The following is a 15010-nucleotide window of genomic DNA, read 5'->3' on the forward strand; positions in this document are numbered from 1 at the left end:
TGCCTGTGTTTTCCTAAACTGTGTATCAATTTCTAGACACTTAGGCTGTTTTCATTTCTTGACATGTAGAAAACAGCAATTAACATGGGGAAGTAATTGTTTCTCCACAGCATTCTGATTCCTTTTCCTTTAGATTTGTACAGATGACAGATTTCTCTCCATTCCTCTGCAAATGGCTGGTATTTGTTTAAGGGAATCATTTATTATCTGCTCATTGAGAGTCATTGCAGACTGGCTTTTATAATTGGGCTAATTAGTTGAAAGTCTTAGATATGTTCTAAAACAGAGCGAGTTGAAGCTAAGTTAACTTTGACTCTCTCTACTGTGGATCCTGTGGATGCTCACTTTTAGCATTGACTTAGTGGATCTAGAGAAGGCAGGGCTCATCTCAGCTCTGACATAGATGATCTAGAGAAGGCAGGGCTCATTTCAGCCTGACATAGATGATCTAGAGAAGGCAGGGCTAGCTCTCCGAATTGATAGGGCAGATCTAGAGAAAGGTACTTTAAGTGTGGTCTTTACTTCCATGGTCTACTATATCTGGTTCTTCAGTGGAATACTGATGGTTTAAAATAATTTCTCCTTTTTGAGAACTGAACCTTAAAAGTCCTTATTCGTGGCAGTATTTGTTCTGATTTTTTTTTTTTTGAGACAAGGTCTTGCTTTGTAGCTCTGGATGGCCTAGAATTTCTTACATAAAGCAGGCTAGCTTTGAACTTGTGATGATCCTCTAGACATTTTCTGGGATCACAGGTGCATACTACTGTACCTTCTGGCACAAAAATCTCTACATCATTCTCAACAATCTGGTAAGTATGGCTTTGCCTCACCCTGTTGGATGTGCAGTACATCTTTCAGTTGAGGACACGAGGAGAACCTCTCTGGGATTTTATATGCAGGACATCCGCTGTGTACTGGGTTAGAATCAGCCATTTTATTGATTACAACAGCACAATTCATTAAGATCACTGTCTTGCTGAATGGTGACTAGAGGGCAGTGTGAGGCAGAGACACAGGTGAGGTAAAGGGCTGTTCTAGTTTCTTCTGTGTTGCTGTGATAAAATACTCTCGCAAAAAATATATATATCTGGAGTAAGGATTTATTTGGATTTTCATTCTAAGTTATAGTTTAGCATTCTGGGTGAGTGAGGCAGGAACTCAAGCAGTTGGTCACATCACATCCATGATCAAGAGCAGAGAGAATGAATGCATCTTTGTTTGCTTGTTCTCAGCTAGCTCTGTCTTTCCTTTTAATGCTTATGGCCTAGGGAACAGGGCCTCTGGCAATAAGCCAGGTCTTCCCCTTTGATTAAAAATCCATACAGGCCCCCACAGACACACTCACATGTCAGCCTCATCTAGATAGTTTCTCATTATGACTCTTTGCAGACAATTCTAGATTGTGTCATTTTGTTTTTAAAGCTTAACTTTTCTTCCTAGAGCTTTCAGATTTATCTTGATCCTTCCAGTTTATCATGATGGAAAACATTGCCCTGTCTATTTTGTGAGGTTTTGTGTTTGGTTGTGGTGGGTTTGCTATGTATACAGTGACTTCATAATTGCCTGCTGGGGTTTTTATCCAAATCCTAGTTACTTAGAATGTCACATGTATGTATTTTACTGTGTCATTAATTAAAGATGTTTTCAATAGATGTAATTATCCTACTAAGACAAACAAGAAAACGAACAAAAAGCCCATACAAATAGGTCTAAATGGTGGTGAGAAACCATATAAAATCCATCCCTGAATCACTGGCCTCTGAATGATAATGATAATTTGTGTGTATGTGAATGAATGCACAGATATGAGCTCACATGTGCATAAGCATTGGATACCTCTCATTTAAATCTACTGTGACTGATAGCTAGCCATTCTGTAACTCTTTCAAATGTCCAGCTTTATACAACTTGGTTGAAATACCCCACCAACACTATACTTATTCCTCTGTGCTCTACCTATAAATAAGCTAAACTGGAAAGAAAAATACTGGCTCTTGAGCATCAATCCAGAGATAAGATAACAAACTCTACCCATCCTCACACCTTGCACTTGCAGCCTCTTACTTGCTTATAGAAGTATCCTTTTTTAAAGATATAAATATATATATATCCATGCAAAAATTCTGTTTCTTATTTTTACCACACCCTTTCCAATCTTACCCTACTCTTAAAATATATGCTAAATGCTTTTTCTATTGGTTAAACATCTTTAATTTTCAAATGACATTTTAAGGCTCCAAAAGCCACTCAAACTTTTAAAAAATTGTCTCTTCACATAAAACTTCTTATAAAAAGTATCCAATATTTTGTTCATATTAAAATTTCCCAAATTGTCTCCAATATATCCCTTTATAATAGTTTGTGTATTTAAATCAGAGCAATTGCACATGGGTGTTGCAGCTCTTGGGTCCATTTTTCCTAATATTCCCTTGCCTTCTCCCCATTTCCACTTAATGCCACTGACTTTCTAGAAAAGCCAGGCCATCTGTCTTTCAGAATCTCCCACATTCTAGATAAAGCAAGTAATTTCCTCTTGGTGTCACTGGCTTGTTTGTCTCCTTGTGTTCCCTGGAAAAACCCTTTCTAGAAAATGGTTTGGCCTACAGGTTTAAAGAGCCTCTGGCTTTGTTTCTGCCCTGTGCTTTCATAGTTAGAAGTCATGATTGTTTCTATGGCCAGTGGAAACTTCTGGTACACTATGATTTTGTCCTCCCGTCATGTCATGTCTCCGATCAGCTTTCCTACTGACACATTCTGGTGCTGACTTTGGCTCCTTCCTTTCCTTATAATTTATGGCATATTTTTCTGTTTTCTTTTCCTTGTATTAAATAAAAAAAAAACGACCTTTTTCTGATGTACTCACAAATAAAACATCACAGGACTAGACTAAAGTCTTCATTCAAGTAAGAGTTTGCGTAGTCCTAAACTTTGTTCTTAGTGAATGACTCGCCAGTCAGTGTATGCTATCAGGAGGTAGCAGATCCTACCCAGTGTTACTACAAAACAGCTCATCTGGCCCAGACATCCTGGCTAATTTCTTCTTTCACTGTGGGAGGCTCACTTGGAAGCCATTTTTCCAGGGCAATATGTAAAGTGTGTATACATTTACACTTTGCCACTGGCCCCTAAGCACTAAAAGCACCTGAAGTTTGGTACCAAGCATGGAAAGAGCTACAACAGCAAGGCAGAAGTACTGTTTACCAACCTCTACGACTGTTTTGCAGGTGGCAGAATATTGCATCCGTTCGTCAGTCAAGCAGTTTAACTCTCCAATTATTTCCCCACTGAGCAAATACTCTGTGTAAGCTGCTGGGAAAGATTTAATATCTGATTCCGAGGGCACCCTCTCCGTCTCCAGCTGTGGCTTTGACCTTTTAAGCTGTAAGGAAACAAAGAGAAAAACACATTTGCTGCTTAATTTATGTCACCCAAACTGTTTGCCGTTTTCTTGCTTCGGTTTTAACAAGTACACTGTAACCACATCGTTCTAGAAATAGTTCTTGCTTTAGAGTAAAGTTATTAAGTTAAGCAGTATGGTAGTTGAATGCAACTGCCCCCCCTACCCCCGCCCCCGTAATCTCAGAGGGAGAGGCACTATTAGGTGTGGCTTTGTTGGATTGGGTTGGAGAAAGTGTGTCACTGTGGGGGTGCGTTTTGAGGTTTTCTATGCTCATGATACTGCCCAGCGTCTCAGTTGACTTCCTGTTACCTGCAAGATGTAGGACTCTCAGCTACTCCTCAAGTATCATGTCCACCCCCAGCACATATCACCATCCTTCACGCCATGATGATAATGGACTGAATCTCTGAATCTGTAAACTGCCACCTCAGTTAAATGTTTTCCTTAGAAGAGATGCCCACGGTCATGGTGTCTCTTCACAGCAATAGAAATTCCCAAACAAGCAGTGACTCGCACACAGCATATTCTGAAGCAAGGTGGATATTTCCTATTTCTCTCTGTAGGCCAATCTATATAAATCTTAAAGGGCTGAATCTCCCATTCATAGAAACATATGAGTAAATTTACATCTTCAGAGATGGTTCTTTTTTCTTTTTTACATTTTTCCCCTATTGTAAATTCCACCTCTCTCTTAACATTACTTCTATTCCAATTAACCTGACATAATTAGATATAAATAGTTAATGAAAAGAAAACATCTAAGATTTTTCTTTTGGAGACAATATCATGTATTCTAGGCTGGCTTCAAACTAGAGACAATTGTCTTGACTCAGAATTTGAGTGCTGGGATTATAGGTGTGAGCTGTCACACTCAGTTCAAGATTCCTTGACATTGTTTTTGTTTGTTTATTTTTGAGATTGTAACATTCCTGTATATTCATCCATGCTCTTTTTTATATTCATGGCCTCTTTGTTCAATAATTGTTATCGTATGCATATCTATATTTATATGTACTTATATATCCCTGAATCTAACCTGCTGTTTACATATAATGTTATTTGGTTGTGAGCCTAGCCTTTAACAGCTGAGCCTTCTCTCCAGCCCCGTATAATGTTATTTGAATATATGTTTTCAGGGCTGATCATTTGGAACCGTATGACCAATTGATATGCTCTTCCCTGCAGAGGACAATGGTCACTGTCTTGTTGATATGCTCTTCCCTGCAGAGGACAATGGTCACTGTCTTGTGTTCACTTGAAACAGTATTTTTATGTAGGAGTACAATTAAAAGTACTTCAGAGTTTCCAACACCCCCAACATCCTTTTCAAAAATTAAATGAAAAAGAATGCTTAATGTTTTTGCTAAATGTAGTCTGCTGAAATAAAAAAAGAATTGTGTCTTTAAACTATATCTACTAGGAAATAATTTTACATAGTAAAAGAGTCCAGTAAATTGAGTTTCTGGACTCTTAGGACTATAATTTCTTTTTTTTTGTTTTGTTTTAGTTTTTTTATTTTTTATATATTTGAATTACAAACAAGATTGAATTGCATGACAATCCCAAGGTTGAGTCAGGTATAGATTAGAAGAAAGGACATATGATAGGTAGGATTTTAGTTGGGGGGGTGGTAGGGGAGGAAGGGAGGGAGAAGGGAACTGAGATGGTTCTTTTTTATAGTTTCCTTTTATCTAGTAAAACATGTGGCTTGAAAATTGCCAGGTTGTTGGCCATTATGTCTGGTCCTGGAAATTACCATTTGAAAGCTAACTGCTCTCCTAAGGAAGGATCACTTCATTTATAGCATGGAAAGGCACTAATTCTTAATTTTGCAAAGTTCTTTTTTTACCCTAAAAATAAACAACTTGAATATTCTCAATTACATTCGTAAGCATCTCTGCTTTACCTTGACCATGCCTGAGATAATTACATAGATTCCTTCTGGCTCATCACCTTCTTCAAATATGTTATTTCCACAGTCAAATGTTACAATTCTTGCTTTTTCCTAAAAAGAAAAAAAAAGGTAATTCAGGATCTTGCTTTATATTTAATAGAGCTTTTATACATTTAAGGTAAATAGTCATTAAGATCTAAGAAACTGTGTTAGTTGCAAATGTGTAAGAGAAAAATAGGAATTATGAATAGCACACAGAGAAATGTGGAGAGCCATGAATATTATAAATTTTGTATGAAATGCTCATGAATGTATGAAGAAAAAGAATCTAGGAATAATGGAGAGGGAAAATGAAAATGTTTCGCCTAGGTGAAAAGTTACAGGTAAATGGGGCTAATGACATGCTCATGTCTCAGTCACTCTAAAAAACTAAGTAGAAAACAATCCATTTTGAATACTTAAGGGGAAGAAGCAAAATTGGTCTTTTGGTACTGATCAAGTACTGAAAAGAATACTATTAAAACAATCAGTGCTGAGAGCTGCTGATAGAAATGGCTTTACCAGAGGCCACTGAGTATATACAGCAGGTGGCAACTAGTATTTAATGGGTCACCCTACCAGATTAATAACTCTCTGATGGGGAGCCCCACTTGGCAAAGACAGTGGGGTCACTGATTGTAAATGATTAGTTGCTTCTGCCTGTAGTTTTTTCTCTTGTACAGCTACTGGTATTTTTTCCACTGCTTGTGATATATATATATATATATATAAATATATATATATATATTTATATATATATATATATATATATATATATATATATATATATAATCCACTGGGCACATATAGCTGTGGATGATGAGGAAGATGATTTCTGCTTAATTGCATAATTCTGATGAATAGAAGTAATACCAGGATATTTTTCATTAGACTGATATAGGAAAGGAATAGTATTCTCAGTCACAAGGACAGCTAATTTTAGACTTCAGAACAAATTTAAAGCAAACTTGTTGCCGCTGGAGATGAATATCTGGTTGCCCCTGGAGACAAATACATAAGGACAATTTCCCAGGTTTTTGTTGCTGATTCAGGGTCAGGCACAGAGCCATTTAAGTGGACATAACTTTCTCAGCAATGGATTCTCTGCACGTACTCCCAACCTCAAGGTTTAGCCAACTAACTGTCTATAGTTAAGTCCTGAATTTCAATGTCACTTTCTGTCTGGGAACACTGATCACTCAGAGCTATGTGCTTACTTTACTTACCATGCCTGGTCAGTGCAACCTCCCTAGCCTGAGAGAAACTGTGTGATCAGTAGGGCTCTGTTTCTTATTGTTTACTCAAGCAGTGCCGTGTGACCCTGAAAATGTGATTCATATTTGTTCAGAGGCTTTGCTGTAGGAAGCAGGAGAGAAATGTGAGGTGTGTGTGTGTGTGTGTGTGTGTGTGTGTGTGTGTGTGTGTGTGTGTGCGCACTGAAAGGGAGATGTAGCTGTAGGTGCAGAGAAAAAGAGAAGTGTGAAGAGATGCTTCTGAGTGGGTCGAGAGATACAGAAGATGTAGCTGTATAGAAGAGGCATGTGCATGCACTAAAGATGATGTGAAGGAAGAAGTATATGGCTGTGTGGAGGATATAACTGTGTGGAGAGAGACGTGTAAAGAAGTGTAAAGGCAGATAGCTGTGTGGAAAATGTACCTGTGAAAACAGACGTAACTGTGCAAAGAGATGTAACTATGCATGACTGTGTAGAAGAGAGCTGTATGCATGTAAAGAGATGGAACTGTGTAGAGAAACTGTCAGGAAGGAGAGATTTTTCAAGATGAATGAAGTAAAAGAGAAGGTTACCATCAGGAAAGTGTGTGTGTTTCCTTATTTAGTCCAGCTCTCATATAGAGAAGAAATGTTTCTAAGTCCTTACTGCTCTCAGAAGGCATTATTTATGCAACCCTGGGTGCAGACCTGGGAGCTGGCCTTGCAGGCTGGGGTAAGTCAAGATTTATGCATTCTACAGGCACTTAATGAGTATATGCTATGCATTATGCAAAATGGTGGCATGGGGATTCAAAAGATGAATGACACCAGGCAGAGTAGCCTATGCTTGCAATCTGACATCTGAGAAGCTGAGGAAGCATGGTTGAGACTTTGAAGCCACCGTGGAATACATAGCAATATTCTTTCTCAGAATCAACAACAAAAGGGAAAGAAAGAAAAAGGAAAGATAAAGGATGAATGAGCCCAACAGCCACGGCAGAGATGGGAAATTCCTTGTGATGGGATGCGCTTGGTAGTATAGCAGGAATTCACATTGGAAACAATGGTGGCACATTTCCTTACTTTAAGCTGGAGACGACATCATGGTATTCTGGTGAGAAATTAGCCTAAGGGCCTACTTCTCTGACCTCGTCTGGTAGTTTGCAGAAATACAACAAGTAGGAAAAGCCTGAGAAAGGTCTAGGACCAGTGGACATTTCCAGGAAGTTACGCAGAATCCACAGATTCATGGAATTAGGAAAGGGTGTAGTATGTATGGATCCAGCAGTAGTGCAGTGTGAACAGAATAAAGGGTACATGGCATGGGGAAAACAGAAGCTGATGTGGGATGTAGGTGGGAGGCAGTTTGTGTGAGAACTTTGGGTTGTACTCAAAGACATGTTGAGAGTATCCTATAGAGAGCAAGGGGCACTTATAGAGTTTTAGCTAGCGAGTATCACAGCTAAATCCTTATTATTTTAATGATTATTTGCCAATACATTAAAAGTATAATTAGGAAGAGAAAATTTTTTACCTGAATAAACTTTAAGGACTCGTGATCTTTACTAAGCCAGGGGATATAGAATGGGGATATATCAATGCTGAGAGGCTGGCTGACAGACTGCAGATCATGTACCTGAATCTTTTTGGCCGTGATTAACTAGAAGCACAAAGTAAGAAACAGGGTGAACCAAACCCAGGTATACAGAATGGGGTGGAGGAGGAGGGAGAGAAGGGGAGGAGGAAGAAAGGCAGCTTTATACTGTGTTGCATTAGTCAGCCGTCTGCTTTGGAGGACGCTACAGATCCAAGGCCCATGCTGTAATGCTCTCCCATCCTGGATTGTAGAGCTTTGGATGAGAAGTGTCCCCTCTAGGGCCACATATTTGAACACTTGGTTGTCCCCTAAAGTCTCAAATGTCTGACTTCTTGATCCCCAGTTGGTAACCTATTGGGGGAGGGTTTAAGAGGTATGGACTGCTGAAGGAAGCATGCCACTCGTGGTTGGCTTTGGAGGTGTCTGGTCTTGTCCCTCATCGATTTTTGTCTCTCTGCTTTATGTTTGAGGTTGAGGTTGTGATCTCTCAGCTTCTTCCTCCTGCTGTCATGACCATGCTTCTCGGCCATGATGGACTTTTATCCCTCTGGAACTGTAAGTGCCGATAATTTGTAACCAGAACTGTGTGTTAATATCTGCTTGTATCTGCTTTTAGTCACTCGGCATAGTGTTTCTGAGATTTGCCTGTGATTGCAACATGATTCATACAAGCTGAAACTGAAACAACTCAGGTGTCAGTGAACGGTAGAGAAACCAGTGCTATAGTCATAGAATATATGTGTGTGCATACACATGCATATCCACAGTAATGTAGATGAGTTGAATGAAACTTTGCTCCTAGAGACAGTGGATTCAAGTGGCTATGGGACCAAGACTCAACCCTGATCGTCCTTCTTTTTGCCTGATTTCTCTGGCATTTTGCTACAATGACAGAATTCAATTCTTCCCAAGTTGATGTATAAACTTAATGAAATACAGTCGGACACTTCAGTGGGCAGTTTAGCAGAAATTACCACACCACCTTTAAGGTTTATTTGAAAATATGAACTACTAGATCAAGCAAGAAAAATTTTGAAGAAGAAAACTGAAAGATACAATCAGGGACAAAGATTTAGTAAACATCTGTCCATAATCAATATAATGTGGCTTGGTACAATGATAAATACAACAAGAAGAAAGGATTCAGAAACTTACACACGTGCGCGCACACACACACACACAGGAGAGAGAGAGAGAGAGAGAGAGAGAGAGAGAGAGAGAGAGAGAGAGAGAGAGAGAGAGAGAGAGACAGAGAGAGAGAGAGAGAGAGAGAGAGAGAGAGTCACTAAACCCAAGACAGTCTCCTACAGTGTTATAGAGTGAGGTAGTCTTTTTCATAAATGGGGCTGGATCAAGTGATTATTCACGTGGGAAAATGTCAATTCAATGTAGCATTGTGATGCAAGGCATTCTGAATGTCACTACTTCTGTTTCTTTCTTTCTTTTTTTTTTCTATTTCCTATAGGGTAAACTTTTCGTTCTAATCAGTCTTGAGTTTTTATTTCAAAATCCTTAAACACTTTTTTTTTCCTGTTTTTGTCTTTTTACAGTATTGTTCATAATAGTATGGGTTCTAGATTCAGAATGCCTGGATTAGAAGACTGATTTCTGGGGCTGGAGTGATGGTGCAGCTATTAAAAGCGTATCCTGATCCTGCAGGGGACCCAAGTTTAGTTCTCAGTCCGTATGTGGCTCACAGCAGATAGCCTGTAATTCCAGTTCTGGGGATCTAATGCCCTCTTCGACAGTCTGTGACCACCTATATTCACACACACTCTCGATGTATGCAATTTTGGGGGTATTTTACACACAAGTACTGATTCAAATAATTTCCACCTCTCCTTTTCCTGCCTCCAACTTCTCCCACTCCCTCTGAAATTCAGGACTTCTTTAACTATTGTTACACACACATATATCTACCTGCATACATGTGCATATGTTTCATAGATCAGCCTGTTGAGTCCCTTTTGGTGTTAGAAGTATATGTATGTGTTTGGAGCTTACCATTTGGTATAGGATAACACATCTGGGCATGTGTTTTCAAAGTAGAATTTTAATTTGCCGTTTTAATAGCTTGCTGATTTGCATTTAGTCTATGTTATTTAAATTTAGTTTATCGTAACTGGATTGAGCATTAATAGCTTTTTATGTTTTTATGAGTTTACAAGCAAATTTATTACTAGTTTTCAATTTCTTAGTTCTTTTTTCTTTATTTTATCAATAACAGGGTCTTGTTTAGTCTAGTTTAGCCATTAATTCACCTCTACTCAAAGATTATCATGAACTCCTGATTCTCCTGCCTCTGCTTCCATTATAGGCATGCTCTAGCACTACCAGCTATTTTCTTTTTATATATGTAATTAACTTATTTATAGTACTAACTATTGAATTCAGGGCTTTATTTATGGTAGGCAAGCACTCTCCCACTGAACTGCATCGTTCATCTCTATGTGGCAGACACTGTGCAAACTGTTTGTTTCTATGAATACGGATGAAGAAATCTCTCTTAAAGATTCTGCTTTCCTTACTTTGAGTGTATGTCCCGAAAAATTGCTGGTCCAAACGGCAATGTTAGTGTGCTGTGAGCATTCAATGCCATTTCCATAGAGGTCACCCCAGTTTACATCCCTACCAATGGCATGCAGGGATTCCGTTTTCTGTACTTGCTCACCACCATATTTCTGTTTTCCTGAGTTGGTGTGGCCATCCTGCCGAATTTCCTTTCCATTTGTGATGATTACTGCGTGCCAAGTGCACGTAAGGCTAAGATTTCTTTATTTAGATAAACACCAGCCCAAACGCAAGCCAGAGCATGCCAGGGGCAGCAAGGTAGCCAGGCCAGAGAGAAGGGCCTTAAAAATCATTCCCGAATCACCACCTTAGACCTCCCCTGACCATGCCCTCATGGGCGTGTCCTGGCACACCTGTCCAGGCTACTAGGAGGCGGGGCTACAGTGTCTCCCTACACATTTGTTGTCTCATTTTTTAGATTCCCGTTTCCCTGGGGGCCAGTGATATCAGGCACATTTCTACATACTTATTTGGGTCATTTGGTTGTGTTTTTTTGGATGCCTTTTCAGATTTGTTGCTGTTTTAAAAACCATGTGTTTTTAGTTTTAGGAAAATTCTCTACATATCAATATTTTAAAAGTATAAATTAAAAATATCCCCTCTCACTTCATGGGTCACCATTTTTTTAAAGCATGCAATAATTAGATGCATGTTTTTAAAATGCTGTTCATTTTCTTTCTTTTTTTAGTCTATGCTTGCATGTGCTTTTGGCACTAATTCCAAGAAATCAGCTTAGTTAGTAATAGAATTTTAGTCCTATGTTTTCCTCTTTCTGTTTTATAGTTTTAGGTTTTACTTCTAGGCCGTGGATGCATTTTGAGTTATTTTCTCTGCATGGTTTTAGGTAAAGGTCCAACTTCCTTATTTTCCATAAACAGTATGAAGTTTGATGGTGTTGGCTTTAGCCATTCTGCTCATCTTTGCCTTTTGTTTGGAGATCCTAATGTAAATTTAAGATAATTTCTTTAAATTTTTTCTTTAAGATTTTGTATCTGTGCTCCACTTCATCTCCTCCAACTCCCCACAAGATTTATTTATTTCTGTCATTTTGACTTTCTTTTTTCTATTTGTCTTTTCTAAACACAGTTTTTTTTGGTCCTACACTATTCTGTAATTTGTGTGCTTGTATGATATTTATAGTGGAACATGTAGGTTCTTTTTCCTTTGTGTACATTTTTGGAAACTTTTTGTGCCTATCACGAGGAGGATATTTGATATCATGACATTCTAACACTGAGTCTGAGTCTACATAAGCTTCACTTTCACAGAGCACAAAAAGTCTTAATATCTCTAGTCTCATCCTTTTTCAGTGGCTTGTGTATAAAAAACTACATGATTACTTTGAAAATACACCATCTTACCTTATTAATTTCAGTACCTTCCATTTTATGTATAATTCCTTTGGACCTGAAAGCCTTGACAATTTCTCTAGCCATATTGAGCATGACATTAATCTCCTCCTTGGTTTTCATAGTGACAGCAATTTCTGGATGATCATATTCTAAGTAGCCTGAAGAACAATGCAATATTTTTAGGTAAAATGAGAAGAAAGCTTTAAGTATTTTGTGAGGACATGAAACTAACCATTCTTCTCTAAGTCAATAACTGCAACTTTTACCACAGGGGCATGCATCTCACTGTCAGGCCTGCTACCATCAATCCCACAACCAGTAATACTGGGGTTTTGTCATTTTCTTGGTTACACCAACACTTGTGCTAAGCCCATGGAAAAAGATGGAAAGCCCTATCCCTAAAATAATGGTTACACTGGCCCACCATTGCTAGGCCCTACAAGCATGCTTGGAGCCACATTTCTGCTATTCATGATCCACTTTCCTGTTCAGTTCTCAACAGGATTTCTGGCTACATACTGCATGTTCAGCTTTGGTTTCTGATTAAGTCCTATAGCTCATCCTGGATCATTTTCTTCATGTCCTGTTGGCAAACCTGGAAGACACATCCATCTGTACCTTTCTGCTTAGCTTCTCTGGATTCCTAGATGCCCATGTAAACCTCATCCAGTCACATTAGGCATGGGGGCTTTCCCTTGGTCTTCACTTCTTCTCTGTCTTGTGTAACTAGTTGCCTTACAGCTCTCCCGAGCATTATTCTCAGGCTCTCTGTACTCTTTTGCTGCCTGCCACTTCCTGCCAAGCCTTGTCTTTACATGTGAGCACCGTTTTCACATGTGAACACTATGTCTTTACATGTGAGCGCTGTTTTCATATGTGACCACTATTTTTCGGGGTATTTGTTTCACTCAGGATTTTTCCTCTACCAAAAGTACAGCCTGGCGCACTCAGAGATGACCCTCTTGCCAGGTGGGCATCGTACCCTCTGCACTTCTCAGGGAAATCCTCAGGGCTTTCTCTGCTTTGATCTCAGTCCACAAATTCTGAATGTCTCTGCAATATTCTTTGAGTCAGTCAGTAAGGCACATGTTACATCTATTTTGGCAGAAGGGGGGATTAAAAAAGCTACAGATGTTATAAATATCATGGTGTGGTAATGTGGATTGTTAGGCCACACATAAAAGCCTTGTATTGTGTCAGGTAGAGAGCAAGTGTGGTGACTACTTCTATACTGATATATGTTATATGTCAATATAACTTTACACTAATTACATACACTAGAAAAACACAATCACATGGGTTGTTGGACCATACATAAAAACCTTGTATTGTGTCAAGTAGAGAGCAAGTGTTACTTCTATACTGATATATGTTATATGTCAATATAACTTTACACTAATTACATTCACTAGAAAAACACAATCACGTGGGTTGTTTAAGTTTACAGTTTTACTATTAAGAATTAGGGTTTGGGGGATGGAGAGATGGCTCAGTGGTTACGAACACTTACTGTTCTTGAAGAAGGCCAAGGTTCAGTTCCCAGAATCCATGTAGGGGCTCACAACTGTCTGATTCCAGTTCCAGGGGATTCTACACCCTTTGTCTGGCATGCATGCAGACAAAACACTCACACAATATAATAAAAATAAACATTCATAAAAAGAAGTGGGTTTCTTTTGTAGATTTTTGGTTCTAAAACCCATTGCTTTTCTGAAGTTGTCATAATAAGAGGTAGCTAAGTTGAACATTTAGAGTGAAGGTGCCTACCTAGCTCTTTCATAGCACGTTCCATGTTCCTCGTTACCCTCTTTAACAGCATCTATAGAACAAAAAACCATAAGAAAAGAGCTTTACATTTGTAACTGATTTGTAAGATAATAAGATAACTTTATTCAAAAGCATGATGGTGGGTCTGGAGAGATGTCTTATCAGTTAAGAGCTCTTGCTATTCTTACAGCAGACCTGAGCTCAATTCTCAGCACCCACAAAGCAGCTTAAAACTGTCCCTAAGTCTGGTTCCAGAGGATCAGGTGCCCTCTTCTGGTCTCCATGAGAACCTGGTATCCACCCTGTGCATACATACAAGTGTACAAAACACATAACACATAAAATAAAAATAAATATTTTATGCATGAGGAAGACCATCTTAAGGGTCATATTAGGATTTGGGCAATGAGATTTCAAATTAGAGACATGGGGTGGTTTTCAATCTCAAATGCAGAGAAGATTTGACCAAAGTGTATGAGAATTAAAATCACAACAAGCATTGGTTGATATTTTAGAAACACAAGTCCTTTGCATCCCATTCTTTGTCCTCTTAAATCCCATTGCTAGGTATTAGTCATGGGAGATGCTAAACAAGCTGGCTTATAATTGTAGGTAGCAGAGAGGAGAAACGCTATTTATGTGTTTTACCTTGTGTTGGGTGTACATTATTTTTACTATGCTTGTGGCATAGGCATTCAAATATTACAAATTATGTTGAAAGGCAAAAACATAATCCCACCTCGTTGTCAAACTTCTAGGTGTGTACAGAAATTAATATGCTTCAAATTGAGAATAAAAAATAAAATTGAAATAAAAATAATTTAGGTCTAAGATATCTTTGCCACATACTAGCCGTGGGAGGGTAGGCATGATCAAGCAAATCTCTCTCTTGGACCAATTTCTCATCTGCATAATGAGAGCATGTGACTGGGCACATGTAGATAACATGTAGTTTTCCTTCCTCCTTTTTGTCTGCCAGACCACTGGCTTCTATTTCCTTCACTTTTCATTCTTGTCAAAATTAGAAAATGGAGAGAAATGGAAGGAGCTTTGGAACATGCTGTGGAAGCTCTGATCAGCACTTCGGCCACTCCTCCTCACTACGCACTATTTCCTGACTAATCCTGGAGGCTGCACTGGGAGACAGTTGAGCACTGTGCATGGATACAAAAGCACC

General features: G+C 38.8%; 1 protein-coding gene across 1 annotated transcript in view; it reads right to left on the bottom strand.

Annotated features, from left to right (window-relative positions):
* Positions 1–15010, bottom strand: part of Slc9c1 (solute carrier family 9 member C1) — a 59887-nt gene that overhangs the window by 11514 nt on the left and 33363 nt on the right. Inside the window, exons 18-22 of the mRNA XM_027413261.1 lie at positions 13834–13885; positions 12076–12224; positions 8081–8206; positions 5307–5405; positions 3206–3379 (exon numbers count right to left, since the gene is read on the bottom strand). Of these exons, the coding sequence (XP_027269062.1) occupies positions 3206–3379; positions 5307–5405; positions 8081–8206; positions 12076–12224; positions 13834–13885 (600 nt within the window). The remainder of the gene's footprint in view (positions 1–3205; positions 3380–5306; positions 5406–8080; positions 8207–12075; positions 12225–13833; positions 13886–15010) is intronic.

Source organism: Cricetulus griseus, chromosome 4 (genome assembly GCF_003668045.3).
Source record: "Cricetulus griseus strain 17A/GY chromosome 4, alternate assembly CriGri-PICRH-1.0, whole genome shotgun sequence".
Taxonomy (NCBI): domain Eukaryota; kingdom Metazoa; phylum Chordata; class Mammalia; order Rodentia; family Cricetidae; genus Cricetulus; species Cricetulus griseus.